The sequence below is a fragment of the Epinephelus lanceolatus genome, chromosome 10 (genome assembly GCF_041903045.1).
Source record: "Epinephelus lanceolatus isolate andai-2023 chromosome 10, ASM4190304v1, whole genome shotgun sequence".
In the NCBI taxonomy this organism is placed as follows: domain Eukaryota; kingdom Metazoa; phylum Chordata; class Actinopteri; order Perciformes; family Serranidae; genus Epinephelus; species Epinephelus lanceolatus.
The window spans coordinates 45880661-45899536 of record NC_135743.1 but is presented as its reverse complement, the minus strand read 5'-3'; the positions used below and the strand labels follow the sequence as shown (position 1 = coordinate 45899536).

The 18876-nt window shown below is 42.4% G+C and overlaps 1 protein-coding gene across 1 annotated transcript in view; it reads right to left on the bottom strand.

Annotated features, from left to right (window-relative positions):
- The window catches only part of LOC117265033 (G-protein coupled receptor family C group 6 member A), a 47101-nt gene that overhangs the window by 10816 nt on the left and 17409 nt on the right, over nucleotides 1-18876 (bottom strand). Inside the window, 2 exon segments of the mRNA XM_078171235.1 lie at nucleotides 9960-10550; nucleotides 10552-10764. Coding sequence (XP_078027361.1) covers nucleotides 9960-10550; nucleotides 10552-10764 — 804 coding nt within the window.

The window sequence follows — 18876 nt, the reverse complement described above, 5'->3', positions numbered from 1 at the left end:
GTTTTGATACGCTGCCAGTCAGCAGGATGGCACCCGTCACTATTATGATACTAGGCTGGACAGGGTCTGTCACAATCCCTGTCTCTCAGTCCTCTCCTGCCACTCTGCTGCAGTGTTTTTCCACTCCCCCTCCCTCTGCTTCACTCTACCTGCCAGCTGCGCCCACCTCATCAGGCCAACTCTGCTCACCTGCCTACACAGCTGCAGCTCATCAACCAGCCCTGCATATAAGCCTCTCCAGCACCTTCACTCACTGCCAGATTGTTCTTTAGCATTATGCGAGACTCTCCAGCGTTCTTCTCCTGCCTGATCTCCCGGTGCCAACTCTGCCTGTCCCCGACCTGCTCTCCTCGTCTGCCTCCCAGTAAACTCACCTGCCTTCTGTCCCCGACCTCGTGCTTTGCTTCAGCGTCTCTGGTTTCTGCCTGCTCGTCTGGTCTCGACTCCTCTGCCCGGCCTCGTCTACCCTCCTGCCTGCTCCTCAATGGTGCTTCTGCCTTCGCTGACGGCTCTTCTAGCTACGACCCCCCCACCGGCTCCCGACCTCGCCTCAGCTCACTCCTCGTCGGCTTCTCAGCACGATCAGCCGGCGCTTCAGCCTACGGTGCGTCTGCCTCGCCACCTTTGGCTGCCGTAAGCTTGATCTCTTTCCCTCATCTGAGTCTCAGAGACTGTGTGAGGGCAACTTGCCCGAAGAACGAACTTTATTCTGTGTTTATTCTGCCTGCTGCATTCCCTGTTTGCTGTGGTGCTAATAAAAGTCATTACCAACTGTTCCTGTGAGCCTGGTACTGCATTTGGGTCCACAAACACACCCGTTTCAGGGTCAGCTTGAAATGCTGCAGCTAACAACGTAGTATAAGGATCTGGAAAGTATCTATAAAGCAGGGGAAGGGGTGGGGGATGGATCCAACAAATCACTTTCACCCAGGAGGCTGGTGTTCGCCTCTTGCATGAATATAGATCTAAACCATGATGTTTTTTTCTAAGCTTATTGTGGCAGAACAGAAATATATTGTATTTCTATTCAGTGTATGTGGGCTTGTATTGTTTTGCTGTCTCAGTTACTCGGTGATTTCTAGCCAATCAGCATGGAGTGTTCACAAACATCTTCAACCTCTCCTTACAACAAGCTGTCATCCCCACCTGCCTCAACTCTACAACAATAATACCAGTACCAAAGAAGTCATCGGTGGTCTGCCTCAATGACTACCGCTCGGTTGCCCTGACCCTGGTAGTGATGAAGTGCTTCGAAAGGATTGTTCTCTCCCACATCAGAGACATCACCCCTGCGGACCTGGATAGCCACCAGTTTGCCTACCAGAGGAACAGATCTACAGAGGATGCAATCTCAGTCGCACTTCACACAGCCTTTTCCCACCTGGAGCTTCCTAACACATACGCGGGGATGCTTTTCATAGACTTCAGCTTCGCTTTCAACACAGTAATCCCCCACAAACTGGTCCACAAACTCCACAGCCTGGGATTAACTACTCTCTGCACATAGATTATGGACTTTCTCACCGGCAGACCACAAAACGTCAGGATAGGCACGCACACTTCCTCCAGCCTCATTGTGAACACTGGGGTGCCACAGGGGTGTGTGCTCAGTCCAGTCCTGTTCACCTTTTTCATTGATGACTGTGCCCCCATCTACCCCTCCAATACTATTGTGACGTTTGCAGACGACACCACTTTAGTGGGACTCATCACAGATGGCGAGGAGACCCATTACAGAGAGGAGGTCCAGCATCTGGCTGAGTGGTGTTGCGAGAACTACTTGGTTCTGAACGCTACCAAAATGAAGGAGATCATCGTGGACTTCAGGAGAACCAGGAACACCCCCCCCCCTCAATTTACATCAACGGTGAGGAGGTGGACACGGTAGACAACATATGATTCCTGGGTCTCCAAATCACCAGAGACTTCACATGGTCCCTGAACACCTCGGACCTGGTGAAGAAAGCCCAACAAAGGCTTTTCTTCCTCAGGAAACTGAAAAAAGCTGGACTCTCCTCTCAGCTCCTTGTGAACTTCTACAGGAGCACTGTGGAGAGCATCCTCTGTCAGTGCATCACTGTATGGTATACCAGCTGCACAGCACAGAACAGAAAGGACTTGGCCCAGGTTGTTAAAATAACCCGGAGGATCACAGGTATCACAGGAGCTGCACTCCCAGACCTGGATGCTGTGTATGCTGGATGCCTACAGAGAACAGCCACCAGCATCAGCACTGACAGAACCCACCCTGGATACCGCCTGTTTGTCCCCCTACCATCAGGGAAACTCTACCGAGCAATCAGGTCTCGGACTAACAGACTGAGGAACAGCCTCTCCCCTCCATCACCCCCACACCCACCGACCCACACAGCCACAGCCCTTATTTATTTACATACATCCTCTATATTTTCAACACTGTGTTGTTTTACTGTGTTTACATTTGTTTATACTTTATACTCTTAGCTATAGTTCTAGTTTTTTATTATAGTTAGGGACCTCGGCTGAAGGGCGAGGACCCTCTTGTTTTTGGTTATTCTTTCTTTCTTTCTTTCTTTCTTTGTTTCTTCCGCCGCCTCTTTAAACTGGAATTTGACCCCCTAAACATGCTCAAAAACTCACCAAAATTGGCACGCATGTCAGGACTGGCGAAAAATTTTATGAAATGAAAAAATTAATCCAAAAAGTGCCAAAATGGCCTCTGTAGCGCCACCTAGCAGTTTAGGCACACTAAAATGGCCGCTGCAGCTTGTCGGAATGACGTAGAAAGATCAAACCAAAACTGGCTTGTTCTTCTCATCAAGTCCTACAAATCACATGCTGCAACCCCTGACCTAAATCCAAAAGGAAGTGAGCTATTTGCAAAGTAAGATGTCATTTTTCAAAAATTCTCTTACTAAAACAATATTTCCTCCTACACCGTTTATCGTATCGACTTCAAACATGCACACTTGACAGACCAAGCCCTGCTAAACAATTCTTCTGAACAACTTTGTCATTACTCGAACGGTTTGGATTTTATGCCCTCTTAAAGGTGACATGTCACAAAACCTCTTGACAATTTTTGCACCACCAAGACACACTAATATGGCTGTTGCGCCCTGTAAGAATGGTGTAGAAAGATCAAACCAAAACTGGCTTCTTTGTCTCCTCGAGACCTACAAATAACTCATTGTCACCACTGACCTAAATCCAACAGGAAATGAGCTAGTGCCTCTGAAAATAACATGAGCAAATGTGTCAGCTGTGAGCTAGACATTGTATACTTACGACTAAGATCACTTTTTTGACTCCACAAACATGAAAGTTATATATGTCTGCATTTGGAACGAGTGTATCTCTCTGGTGATATCTTCAGATTGACGATCGGACCCACGGTTTGGGAGCAGGGAGGACTAGTTCGAGAAATTTGAAAGCCATCTTCAAGTTCTTGGCCTCTCCCCCTTCCTCTCACTCAACTACATGCTGTCATTAATTAGCATAACAATGGCTTCACTCTGACTCTGGCAGGTAGCCTGTGTGTGTGTGTGGTCACACACACCTGACAGGATAACATTGATTAAACCAGCTCATGTGTCTCATTCCTACATTTTCCCAAAATAAATGCCTGATAGCAAAAACATGTAAATACAAGATTTCCAGGTCAAACTCTTTTGCCTCATTTAGAATCTGAATCAAATCTGTAGCTAAAACTGTGCTGCAGCAGTACACGATCACATACATGTAGTCCTGCTCAGTTTCTCCACTGAAATTAACTAGTGTCTGCCTGCTGTTACATCAGGAAAGTATACACATTTTTGAGGAAATGTTACACTCCAAAATTACAAGCTCCTTTGTTTAATCACCACTTTAGTCTTTGTAAAAATTGTTTTCTTTTATGATTTACTCTCCTTTATAATTCATGTTTTGTCCATGTTAATATTTGTTATCCTGTTAAAATGTATATTATGTATTTATATATTCATGTACTTACATCACAATGTGTTACACAACAAAGCAGGAGTACTGTCACCACAGACCTTTGTTTTTTACAGTACGTGGGGAACACTTCAATTCTTAACAGTATGACAGACACCATGTTGCTGTTAACATTATATAATTACTTAATCATGACAGTGTATTTCATTTCAATGTGGATGTTTTGGACAAGACATTTTGTTTCCATAGCTGACATATCACAGGTACATTTTAGTTAATACATCGGTTGAAAATGAAATACATATTGTAATGTACTGTAATATTGCCAGAAATGACCTTGCATTCTCTTGACATTGCTTGTTTTATCGACATTTTGACTCTTACGAATAATGCGCACTGTCTATGTGAGCTGGAGGCCAACAGCGAGAGCCCGAGGTCTCGTTCATCGCTGCTTGCAGCTTTAATTCTGTTTTTTAATTATAGTTCTAGTTTTTTATCCTTTATATTTCTCATTCCTGCTGGACTGACAATCACCAACGAAGTTTCGTTGTATTTTTTACAATGACAATAAAGTCTCTTATGTCTTATGTGTGGGCACTCTATAAAAGCAGGTAGTTGTCAGCCAAGCTTTCTCTGTCTAAGGTCGAATGCACACACCACTTCCACTTTGCCAAACTTCCGCAACTGTTGCAGGTAAGAGAGTGGTTTCTGCACTGTTTGTGCCGTATGTTATCTTTTGTTTTACCCTGTGGCTTATATTGGTGAAGTATTGAGTATGGCTTTTTTGTCCTGACTCTGTTGTCTTTGCTCCCCACACCTCCTTCTGGACTGACTCTGTCGCGATTCTTTGTCAGTAGGTCCACCTGTTCCTTGCCTACTGTAATTTTAGCACTTAGCAGGTAGTCGCTAAATTAATGCTTTGCTTTAGATAATGGCTACTAGTTTAAGGAGTACCATAGGCCCCCTCCTCTTCTTTCCAAGCAACCAATCGCTGCCTGATCAGTATATCTACTAAGTCTACTATGGTGCTAGCTTGATCTTTGTCTTGTTAATATTCTTGTTTTAAACCAAACGTTTATTGTGTATGACAGAGACTGTGGGCCAGGGTTGGTTATCAGCTGTGCCAGGGATGGGTGATGGCTGCTCTCGCTCACGCTGCAAGAACACTGCTGCTTTGCATACCCCTGCTTTGTGTACCCCTGCTTTGCTCACTGCTGTTTTGCTCCAATTAAAGCTTGTGTGTTTTCCACATGCCTAGCCGACAGCTTTCTTTGCCTACAGTTGGCTCTGATTACAGCTGGCTTTGCCGATAGTCGGCAAGCGCTAATCTTGTCTTTATATGAATTGTCCTGTACTGACATAATTGTCATATTTATTGAATGACTAATTATTTTTTATATTTATTATTATGTTTAAGGAGTGATTGTGTATTGCGAGTGGGTTCAAACTTTCTCTCATCCATGGTGTCCCTGAGTTTATTTCACAGATCTGATAACTCCACATGGGCGATCTAGCTTGTGTAATTGTCACTTTATTAACTTTATTTCAATTTACTTTGTTCATGATTTATCCTAAAGTGTCTGATTATTTCATCCATTGGGTGTTATTTGAGCAGTCCTCTGCCTGCGAGGACCCTATTGTTTTTGCTGCGTTTATTATTATTTCTTTGTTTCTTTCTTTGTTTGTTTCTTTCTTTCTCCCGCCGCCTCTTTGAGCTGGAATTTGACCCCCTAAACATGCTCAAAAACTCACCAAAATTGGCACGCACATCAGAACTGGTGAACAATTTTAGAAAATCATGACATTAACCCCTAAAGTGCCAAAATGGGCTCTCTAGCGCCACCTAGGCACACAAAAATGGCCGCCATGGCCTGTAGGAACGTCGTAGAAACATGAAACCAAAAGTGGCGTGTTCGTCTCATGAAGACCTAAAAATCACGTGCTGACACCCCTGACCTAAATCCAACAGGAAGTGAGCTATTTGCCCTTTCAAAGTAAGATTTTGCCTTAAAACTGCCTTTCCTAAAAAATCTTCTCATACACCGCTTATCCAATCGGCTTCAAACTTGCACAGATGACAGATCAACTCGTTCTAATCAAATCTTATTCGTAACTTTTTCATTACTCGCTTAGTTTGGATTTTATGGCCTCCATAAGGTGAGATGTCAGAAAAACGTCCTGACGATCTTCGAAAGCTGTCCCATAGGAAATGAATGGCAGCAGGGGGGAGAAAGAGACCAATCTTAGGGCTTTTTCTAGCATTTACAGCGTCTCCATACTTTGTGTTACAGACTCCATTCCAACTCTCAAATGTTGCCACAGGTCTCATCTATTCACTCATGTTTTCATCTTTTTCATATCTTTTACCGTTTTTCATTTGTGCCTCTCAAAGTACCATGAGCAAAAGTGGAGAAATTCTCAGTTTACAATGGGTGTGTATTGCACGGAATGCTGTGAGCTAGAGTGGAGAGGGCTCTAAAAATCGTCTAAAACTTTTGTCTTTAACTCGCTGCCATGGCCACAATTTTCACTGTACAGACACTATTTATACCACAAAACGTAGGAAAATTTGTCCTGGTCACAGATATGTTGACATGGAATCTCTCACACGTACACATTTTTGCTGAGTGGCTCCAAAGCGAAGGGAGCGTCGATTTTTTTCTCATTCACTCCCATGTAAACTCTGAGGAGAAATTTCTGGAAACAGCTTAGGTGCAACACATTTTAAACTCGCTCCTCTGACCACATTTTTGACTCGAGAAATATAAAACGCAACACGTGCGTTCACGAGACGTGGCTAGCTCTCAAAATCACTTTATTTTCTTGCTTGGACTAACGGTTTGGGTATGCGAGGCATTTGTTCGAGGAGTTAAAACCCATTATAAACAGCCTTTGGTGATCTGCTCTCCTGAGGTGTCTGTGTCTGCCTCAGGTGCAGGCAAGTCATTAATCGTCATGACAACGGCTGCACACACAGACACAGCCACAGGGTTCTCTGGTCTGTGTGTCTCACAATCTTTAAAGGACAGATTACAGCAGCAGAATCTTCATTTCAAACAGCAAATACACATTATTAACCCCTAAAGTGCCAAAATGGGCTCTCTAGCGCCACATAGGTGCACTAAACTGGCCACTGCAGCCCGTCGGAATGTCGTATCAAGATCAAACCAAAACTGGTGTGTTTGACTTACAAATCACGCGTTGACACCCATGACCTAATTCCAACAGGAAGTGAGCTACTTGACCTTTCAAAGTAAGACTTCACCTCAAACGTGCTCTTAAAAAAACACATCTCTTCCTACACCATTTATTTTATCGGCTTTAAAGACGCACACATGACAGCTCAACTGCTGCTAAACAGATCTTCTGTATAACTTTATCTCTCTCATCATCACATTTTTTTGTTGATTGGACCAACGGTTTGGGAATGGGAAGAACTTCTTCGAGGAGTTAAATCTCCACTACAACAGGTCTCTCTCTGTGTTCTGTCTGTCTCTCTCTGCTCTTCTCCCAGGTGCACCTACTTCATCACCATGGCAACCGCTGTCACACACAAACTCACAGAAACATGATGTGTGTGTGTCTAAATCTTACATGCAGATATGACAGGGGCAGAATCTCCATTTTGACCCTTTAGGTGCCAGAGTTTATTGAGCTAAAAAAAAATTCCATTTTCATTTCGACATTTCAAAAGGCTGTGGCTTGAAAGTGGTGAGACATAAAGGCATACTGTAAATGACAAAACTATTCATCATGACCCAAGGTTTGTCATGGGAGTAAATTAACTCATCCAATTTGCATATTGTGGGGTTACTAGGCGACGGCCATATTGGATTTCATAAATATCAGTAAAAAAGCCTTTTGAACATATTTACACAGTACATTTCTTTTATTTTGTGTCGTTTTTGTCATCTCAGCCTCGAAATAAGGGAACAGGAATCTGATGGGAGTAAATTACCTAATCTAATTTGCATATTGTGGTGTCACTACATGGCAGCCATATTCGATTTCATGAATCTCAGTAAACACCATTTTGAACATATTTACGCAGTACATTTCGTTTGTTTTGTGTTGTTTTTGTCATCTCGTCCTCAAAATAAAGTAAGAGGAATCTGATGGGAATAAATTAACTTATCTAATTTGCATATTGTGACATCACTTCTACATACCTACAGCTACAGAAAGCATTCAAACATCAAAACATTCAGCTCTGTAAGGATTTTCTGATGTTTGTGGCAATATGTTTGATATTTCTAAATAATTCACAATGACGACATAAGCTGGGGGCCGAAATGGGCACGAGTGCGAGGTCCCGCCAAACGCTGCTTGCAGCTTTAATTACAGTTTATTTTGTTCATTCCGCCTAATTACCCATTAACCCGGATGTCAACTTAAAGCAATTAACTGGTTTATTTAGTTGCTTTTGGACAAATTTACAACCAAGTGACTGCTTATACCATGCAATTATCATTTTAGATGATCTGTTTAGTTCCCTTTATTATTTTATCGCTAAATTGTAGGTTTTTGACCCACATACATCCGTAGACGCTCAATATTTGTTTTATGGCGCAGGTCAAGATCATTTTCATCAATCTGATGGTAGTACTGATCATCTGCTTAAAAAATCCAGTAATATGTCCTGTTGTGACAAAAAGAAAGATTTCAAGGCAGGTTTGGGGGGTTCTCCCCCAGAAAAAACTGAAAATTCATGCGGTGAAATCCTATTTTCATGCAATTTCATACAGAAATAGATAATGGATAATAGACAAGTGCATTACATTAGCCTACCTCATCATGTTCTTATGTAGTAGGATGCCTATTAGAATTACTCTCTTCTTCTTGCCTCAGTTTTTTCTTAAAGAAATTTAGCAGACTCATTTAACAAAAAGTTTTTTCATCATAAGTGTGTTTTAGTTATTCAGGCAGGGCACGTGGTTTCATAACACAGTTAAATGTAAATGCAATTTGCTTACCTTGGTAAAATTCCAACCAGTAATATATCAATGACAGGCGACTTCCACGCTATTTACTTTGTAAGCCAATAGGCAAGCAGTGTAGGAGACTAGGGGAAGGAAGAAGTTGCATGAAGTTCAGGGTAGCCCCATGAGACCTAAACTTGCTTTCTGAGAATAGTATGCGGTCCGGTCAAGCCACACAATGGGCTGGACTTTAAAAAAAAACTCCAGTGGCCCCAAGCCTGAAGTCAAACACGAAGAGGGGCTCAGAGGAGATTTCCGCAGATTATCGCATGACATTATGATTTTGCGATCCGCCAATTCCAGCCGCTTGTGTGCGCGCCCAGTTCCCAGTGGACACTGACACCCAGCATAGGATGGAGCAAGTCTGCACCACAGCCGAATCGCGCATGATCCAGTGGACATCCGGCGTGAGATTTCTTTGGGGTCATCCCTATATTCCCCGGGTTCTATGTTCCCCAGGTTCTATGTTCCCCGATCGGGGAACATAGGACCCTTTAAAAAAAAAAAAGGGTCCTATGTTCCCCGCTTTCCCCAAAAGGAAATATGTTCCCCACTTTGTATGGGACCGGGGAACATAGAACTCTTTTTAAGAAAAAGGGTTCTGTGTTCCCCGCTGTTGCCGGGGAACACAGGACCCTTTTGAGAAAAAGGGGTTAGGGTTAGGGTTAGGGGTTAGGACCCTTTTTTAAAAAAAAGGGCCTATGTTTCCCAGGTCCTTTTGGGGAAAAGCGGGGAACATAGAACCCTATGTGTTCCCCGGTCCCATACAAAGCGGGGAACATAGGACCCTTTTGGGGTCCCATACAAAGCGGGGAACATAGGACCCAGGGAACATAGGACCCGGGGAGCATAGAACCCGGGGAACATAGGTACGCTCCCATTTCTTTAACGGGCATGAGAGAGTGACATTGATGGTGAAAGAGTGGCAGTCATGCCAGATGCGTGAGAGAGGCAACCCTGGAAAGAATCCCCAATCTTAGCTCACCCGAAAATTAACCCATGTGGACCTTATAAATACCACACAGGCGCATACACACACAAACACACAGTCATGTATATAAATACCTCCCAGGGTTGAACTGTGCCTGGTGTCTGGCAGTCTCTGCTCCTGCAGATAGACACCATAGCCTGAGCGATGGCACTCACAGCCATCTCAACACTGAAGACAGTGTCTACATGAATGTGTTTTCTAAGGGTATTCACAGCTTTAGATGCCAGCTCAGCTCCTCCAGAACCTTCACTGGCATTTAGACGCATGTAGAATTCCTGCATGAAGGTGTTATTCCTTGTGTAGTCATGTCCAGCTGCCTCCAGTCTGCTCAGGTACTCACTGAATGACGACAGGTCTCCACTTTTGAAGGTAAAGCCAACAATGTGTCCAATGTCCTCCAGAGTTGTGTGTTTTATCACAGAGCTGGAGGAGGACCAGCTGTCACTGGCCACCCAGACTCTTCTCATTGACGCCATGTTCTGTCCTGCTCTCAGTGTCTGATTCTTAAGCTCCTGGTAAAGGTGCATCATGAGAGTCGGCTTGGCAAATGACACGATCACCTGTACCTTGGGGTTGGTGAGGATGGTTGTGGCAGTCTGTGAGATAGCAGAGCCCACATCCTGACTAGTTACAGATTGTGGTAGGATTGATTTGAAGGCCATGCAAGATCCCCTTTTCAGTAGCCTGGGAGAAAAAGTGGTCAAGAGCTGATAGGCTGTAATTTCCATCTGTGGTTACTACTCCGACCCAGTTCCAGTCATAGGTGCTGAGCAGACTGACCATAGCAGCTGTCTGATGCTCATCATTAGGAATGGTCCGCAAGAAGGCAGGAAAGCGGCTCTTATCACTTAGAATTACAGCAGTTGATGAATAACTGATCTGGAGGAAAGAAAAGAGATGTCTCATATCAATCAATCAACCAATCAATCAATCAATCAATCAATCAGACAATCAATCAGACAATCAATCAATCAACCAACCAATTAACCAAACAATCAATTATTTGCCACTTGGAATTGTACAAAGAACAACTGAAATGTGATCCTATTAGCTCCTTTAACTTTCTAACTATATTGTTGACTGCTGCTTTATAATTCTCCATGCTTCCAGATCGTTCTGGTAATCCATGGTTTCTAGTTGTGGTATGATTTAACTGTCCAAACATCCCAACATCAACAAGACAGCCACCTGGTCACTCTGTGCCGCTCTGCAGCTGCCTCAGAACAACTTATAGCAGTGATCCACAGCAAGAACAGGACAGCAGCTCACATTCCCACCTGTCCGTATTCACCACAAAGCACAAAGCACCACCTCTCCTTCTCTCCCAGAGTCCTCTGCTTTGTCAGATCACCATATAGAAAAAGAGTCACCTGGTAGGCGCTATCCAGGATTTAGCCAAGATTCAGTTAATCATAGAATATTACAGTTCCTGATATCCCGTTGGAAACTGATGTGGCACGGACGTGATCCAGTTAATTTCCAAAGCCTGTAAAATGGCTAACAGGGTGGTACCTCAGCTGGTGCCCTCTGCTGGATGTTTACTGATGTTTACATTTGAAAACCTCAACCTGGCTAGCCAGCAGAAGTCAACACAAGAAGAGCATACAGACTCGTGAGTTGATTTCCTCATCCTAATGAGTGATTTGCTGCCAGCTATCATTGAAAACCACCCACAAAAAGCACCACCAACATGTGTAAAATAGACGGAAGAGCCTGAATATACCACAAATTTAGCAAGCTGACAGAAAGGCAACTGGAAACATCCTGGCCTATGTCATCCAAAGATGTGGGACCTGGTGGCCAAGATATTAGAGCGCCATCTTTGAGCCACAGCATCCACAGGTGTATAATTCCCAGCATGATTATTCACTGTATATTAACTACGTCAACAATGTATTACATCTCACATCTCTGCTGAGGTCTTGAGTTGCAACTTACAACCTCTAATAAACTCATTTTTGGTATTTTTATGGAGACAAAGTTGCTTTATGTGCTTTTATGTGTAAAAAAAATGTTTCTATGCAGTCTATGGCTTAGGCAGTGGGAGGCATAGCTTGCTTGGTAGCCCAATAAGTGGCCTGTCTATGCCCATTACAACTACAGTACAACATTTGGCGCAGGTTAAGTTCTGGTCATGCCACAGTTTGTATTTGAGTGTACCTTTCCTCTGGTAAACACAGACAGAGTCCAGCATCAAAAACAGTTCTTCAATTCAATTCAATTCAATTTATTTGTAACATAAAATCATAAATATGATTTCAGTCAAATGATTTGTTGTCAGTTATATTTATTAGTGGTCATTATAAATAAATAAATGTCAATGTTTAGGATAAGGCAGGGTCATCATTCAGTACCCTTGTGTCCTGAGGGTAGGAGCTCCTCCTAAGCCTCACAGGGCTGGTCTGGTGTATCCGGTATCTTCTTCCTTACCTCAGCATAGTGAAAAGGCATTTATCTGGGCAGTGACTAGTATAAACATGTTTTATGCAGGGTAGAGCAGCACTTTTTGCAGGGCCTTGCCCCCTTCTCGGTCCCGTTTCCGTACCAGGCAGTGACGTTCCCAGTCAGGACACCGTTGATGGTGCAGGAGAAGAAATTCCTCAGTATTTGAGGGGATATCCAGAATTTCCGTCACAGTCTCTGCCTTGCTTTTTTCAAACAGTGAGTCAGTATGCACTGCCCAGGTCAGGCTCTCAGTGATGTGGACTCCCAAGGTATTTGAAGCTATCCACCCTCTCCACTGAAAACGTGTTTATATTATTAAAGGAGACCTATTATGCTTTTTGGCGTTTTCCCTCTTCTTTAGTGTGTTAGCAATTTTCTGCCTCTATAAGGTCTGCTTAGTTAAAAAAAAAAAAAAAGTCCAGGCTAAAGGGAGTTCTGTCTCTCCTCGGACACACAGCTCCTGACCTGCCTGAAACAGCTTGTTTGAATTTTATTTCCTAACAATGTGACAAATTAGCAATTACCTGCTGGCCACTGGGCTGCACCCCCAAACACACCTGCTGCGAGCAGAGCAGGAGCAGAGGCCGCAGAGTTTGAACCGCTGATGTGATGCCATGTCTAGGAGACCCTGCTTTCTTCATTGTGACCAAAAATTGTCCTTGTTTGGACTACCAAAGGATGAAGGCACAATGAAGAAGTGGTTGGAATTTATTTTTGATACAATTCCTCCACAATACAACCTGGATATTTTATTGTGTTTCCTCTATTTTCCTGAGGACTGCTTCACAAACTGGCAACAGTTTACTGCTGGATTTTCACAGCAGTTACTCCTGAAAGAGGGGGCATTTCCCTTTGTTGGAAAAATCTGGAGATTTGGGATGACAACCTGTGAGTATGTTTTATGAGTTGTGAATTTGTTATGTAAAAACAAACTAGGAAGCTGCTACTGAGTGTTTAAGTGTGGAGTAAATGGCTGTAGGAGCTAATGGTAGGCTGTACACCCAGTGCTTAGCTGTAGGCCTCGGCTAACTGGCTAACCAAAGCATTGTTTTAAAATGCTTTGGCTACTTGGCATACAGTAAATTAAACTGCTTGCTGGGTAGTCTCAGTAAGATGAGTTAAATGACTGAATTGCGGCAAATAACAGAGCTAAGATTGAGCAGTTTTTGCACAGCATGTGGTTATGGCTATATTAACCACTTTGACTCATTTTGGAGAAAGTCTGATCTGTACAAACATGATAATCTTCATCTTAACAATAAGTCCTGGCTTCCAACCTTTCCAGCCATTTATCTAGTCTTACTGACTGAATCTATGCCTCTATTAATGTAGCTGCAGCAAATGAAACTGGACCTCCTGCTCATATTTCCCCTACCCCACTAACTGCCACCCCAGCTTTCTCACCTGCCCCATATGCAGCCAGCTCTCCATTCTTGGAAGACCAGGCAGGTCAAAATTGTTCTTCTTATTACCCTATCCCTGTTATTGCCCACTATAGAGCATATGGACAGCTAGTGTCTGCTGGCAGGTGCCACCGGAGAGCAAACATCTGTCACCTCCGTCCTCTGCGTCGTGCCCCTGCTGGTGCTGCTCCTGACAAGTCTTCTGTCAGGATGGCTCTCCTTAATGCCCGCTCCATTTCAAATAAAACTTTTCTCCTTAAGGATTTATTTATTAGGGAGAACATGGAATTTCTGTTTCTCACCGAAACTTGGCAGCGTAATTTGGATTCTTCATTCATCAATGAACTCTGTCCTGCAGACTGCAGCTCCATCACCACGCCGAGGCTGTCAGGCTGTGGTGGAGGTCTTGCAGTGATTCATAGAAATCGCTTTGACTGTCGCTTAGTCAGCACTGAGTCTTTCCCCTCTTTTGAACTTAACATGACAAAAATTGGTCAGTTGAAGCCTTTTTATTGTATTTCAATTTATAGACCTCCTGGCCCAGCTGGTCCTTTCCTTTCTGATTTTACTGAGTTTTTATCTTCAGTTATAAAGTTGGATAAAGTTTTAATTCTTGGTGATTTTAACCTCCACGTTGATAATGCAACCTCTAAGGCTGCATCTGATTTTCTTAGCATCACTGAGTTTTTTAACTTTACTCAACATGTTTCTGGGCCCACACACAATGCTGGGCATACACTTGATTTAGTTCTTTCACATGGTATAATGGTTGATGATGTTTGCCTGGAGGATTTCCTTGTTAGTGATCACAAGTGTATTCTTTTTAATGCTTCCTGTAATGTGGAGCTGCTGCCTCAAAAACATATGTCCTCTAGGCGCATCGTAAACGAGACCACAGCTGAAAATTTTATTACATTATTTAACTCAGATGTGCTATATAATTTTAATGATGTGGAGACCCTTGTCCAGTCTTTTAATAAACAGTGTTCTTCTGTTTTGGATATAGTGGCTCCTTTTAAATCCAGACTTATACCATCTGTCAATTCCTCACCTTGGATCAATGAGTCAATCCGCAGCTTTAGGTGAAAATGTAGAAAACTAGAGCGTTTATGGAAGTCTACTAAGCTGGAGGTCCATCAGCTGCACCTTAAAGAGCTTTTAATCTGTTTAAACAATATGATAAAGGATGCTAGGACTGCTTATTTTGCCAACCTCATGTCTGCTAACAAAGGAAATTCAAAAGTTTTATTCAGGACCATTAACACCATTGTCTCTCCTACTGCTCCACAAGTGCCTGTCTTCTCTGATACTGATTGCAATAACTTTTTAAACTATTTTGTGAATAAAGTCTGTGATATCAGAGCGAATATCCTCCCATCTTCAAACCATCATAACTTTAGTGTTCCCTGCTATTTTAGATATTATTAATCTCTCTCTTATAACTGGCTCTGTCCCGAGCCATTTTAAACATGCCATAGTTCAACCTTTGCTGAAAAAAAAACAAATTTAGATCCCACCCTCCCGATTAATTACAGGCCTATTTCCAAGCTACCTTTTGTGTCCAAACTGCTTGAAAAAGTTGTTGCAGAGCAGCTCACAGCTGTATTAGAAACTCACAGCTTGTATGATTCCTGTCAATCAGGTTTCTGTAAAATGCATTCTACAGAAACAGCCCTGCTTAAAGTTACTAATGACATTATGATGGCAGCTGATGGTGGGAAATACTCTGTACTGGTGCTACTGGATCTTAGCTCTGCTTTTGATACGGTTGACCATGGCATTCTTTTAAACAGGTTAAACCAGTTAGTGGGTATTTCTGGGTCTGCTCTAGATTGGTTTTCCTCATATCTCACCGCAGGGTTCTGTTCTGGGTCCCATGTTATTTTCCCTGTGTATGCTGCCTCTTGGACAGATCATTAGTCAGTACAGCGGAATCTTTTATCATTTTTATGCTGATGATATTCAGCTATACTGCTCTTTTAAAACTGATGAATCCAGCCAATTGTCTATTTTAAATGATTGTTTGGATGCTATTAAAAGCTGGATGTCTGACAACTACCTCCAGTTAAATTTTAAAAAGACAGAATCACTTATAATTGCCCCGAAACACTCCATTCGTGTCATTAAGAATTCTTTGGGGCCTTTAAGTGCTCATGCTCAGCGTACCGTCAGAAATCTAGGTGTCATTCTTGACCAGTCCTTGTCCCTAGACAGTCATGTCAGTCAGCTTATTAGCTCTTGTTTTTTCCATTTGAGGAATATTGCTGAATTAAGATCTGTGGTGACTGGAGTTGAGATGGAGATGATTATTCATGCTTTTATTTCCTCTTGTTTAGATTATTGTAATGCTCTTTTTACCTGTTTAAACCAAACCACTTTGAACCGGCTCCAAATTGTCCAAAATGCAGCTGCTCTGCTTTTAATCAGTAGTAACAAGAGATCACATATCACGCCAATTTTATCCTCTCTGCACTGGCTACCGATCAAATTCCGCATTAATTTTAAAATTTTGGTTTTAACTTTTAGAGCTTTACATGGTCAGATGCCACAGTACATTGCCGACCTCCTTCTCCTGTACTCGCCCAATCTGACTCTTAGGTCCTCTGACCAGATTTTACTCACCATCCCTAGGACCCATTTTAAAACCCGAGGTGACCGTGCTTTTCAAGCTGTTGCTCCCAAACTCTGGAACGCTCTCCCCTTCTCTCTGAGATCCACAGATTCCTGTACTATTTTTATGAAGCAACTTAAAACATTTTTATTCAGACAGGCCTTTGGCTGACTGATTAAATGTTTTACCTCCTTTTATTGCTTCTTATGGGTTTGTTTTATTTGTGACCATTTTTTTTAAAATTGTATTTTCATTGTATTATTGTCTGTGTTTTTGCTTTTATTGTGAAGCACTTTGTGATTTTATTATCTGTGAAAGGTGCTATAAAAATAAACTTTACTTACTTACTTACTTAAGATGTGTCCATATTGACCAAAGTTGAAACATTTCTATGTGTGATGCCCGATCTAAGCAGCTAACTGCCGCTAGCTCGAGCATTTAGCCGACAGGCAACAGTTAGACCTAGGGTGGAATTCAGACCTGCATTTATTTGTCAAATTGTGTGGCTGTACTCGGAGTTTGATTGTGAATCGGCTTTTGAAGGGGACCTACTATGCTTTTTCCCTTTTCCTTTGTGTTTAACACAGCATTATAGCTGTAGGTCTCGGCTAACTGGCAAACCAAAGCTATTGTTTTGAAATGCTTTTGCTACGTGGTGTACAGTTAGTTAAACTGGCAGTCTCAGTAAGATAAATTTAACAATTAAATTGTGGAGAATCTAGCAGAGTTGACAGTGTGCAGCATGTCCATATTGACAAAAGTTTCAACATTTCTATCTGTGATGCCTGATCTGAGCAGCTAACTGCCGCTAGTTCGAGCAGTTAGATAGGCAGCAATCAGACCTGCATTTATTTTCTGTATTCGGAGTTTGATTGTGAATCGGCATTAATATACTTTTTATGAAAAATGTTCAATGTGTTTTTTTACTTGGAGCTCTGTTACATGGAGGCGGTTCCAGGGCCTTGCCGATGTGGCAGGCCTTGGGTATGATAATTTATAAAGGATTCAAATTTCAAAGAAGTCATCAACCATCTATATGGAAAAGCTTATTATATGAGATGCTTGCTCTAACCACTAAGCCACCAATTACATCTTAACATCGATTTTGTCCGCTAAAGTTTACATGCGGTCTTGTCAAACTGTTAGGTAAAAGTTGATATTCTCCAAGATAAGCTCTCATTGTTTTCCTTTTGTGCAACAAGTAATTTCATTCAGTAGGCTACAAAATTAAATGATGACATGACTTACTGTGCACGTGATAAGGCACTCCCATCTTGTTTGTGCACCCTTTTCTTGCTGCGGTCAGATCACCTGCATCTTACACGGATACACCAATGCTATTTTCTGATTGGCTGATAGGTAGCTGTATGTTATATTTTGATTGGCTGGTGGGTAGCTGTCTTATTTTTATTGGTTGAAGTGTGGCAAGCTCTTGTTGAGCTCTCCGGTAGCCACAGCGTCTTGCATCACGTTGCACTGCAATTATAACGATGTAACTTGGTGGACATTATCACAATAATTTTTTTATGCGTGAGAAATACCAGGTCTGGTGGGTGAGTGTGTGAAAAGGTTAAAATGCGCATTTCACACTCTCAAAGCGTGAGACTTGAGAGCCCTGCCGTTCACAATATTGTTACTATACATTGTTGGTAGTAACAGTTAGTTATACAGCTAGGGAGGTATTTATGTGATGAAAAGACGTTGTGTATGTGTCTGTCTCTACATGTGGTTGAATACCTATGTTTGGTCTGCTGATTTTACAGGGAGGGGACAACACTGTTTAGCATTTTAGATGTTGACTATGGATGGGTACTGAAATCCGGTACTAAATTAGCCCTGCTACATTATCAGAGACCATAGTATTGGTAAGCTCTGACCCCATCATTTCTTTTGTCAGTACTTTTACACATTTTGGTTTAATTCATTATCATCCTGCAGCCTCTCATCTGCGCTCTGTGCCAGGGCTGAACTCCTCCACATACACACACATCCACGCACAGATCTACACAACACAGTAATCGGTCAACAGCCGAGCAGCCGCAGTGGAAACAAAGTGAAGAACTCAAAAATTACTGGAGTTGACGGCAGCTGCACTCGTTTCTGTAAGTGAAATTAAACCTTCGCGAGTAAGAAGCATGTGTGCATGAACATGTAAACATGTAGACACTATGTTTAATATGCTCTGTCCACAGTCTCTCGCCACCGTCACTAAGGACTGCATGCTAGTTCAGCTAATAGCGAATTGTTACTAATAAGCTCAAATGACAGCTGTCTGTATGTAGACTAACTTAGTTTGACACTTTTGACACTAATGTTACCTGCACACAGTGAATCACATCAGAAGAGAGGGAGCAGGACAGAGGACAAGAGGACAGAGGACAGGAGGAATGACTTATAGTGACTAATAAAAACTAAACTTCACTCAGTATTGTGATATTATTTATATAGTGACGTTGTTGTAAAAATTACTGTTGCTGCTCTGGAAACTTCATTTAGTTATATTCAAAATATTCAGTAATCCTGTTCTGAATT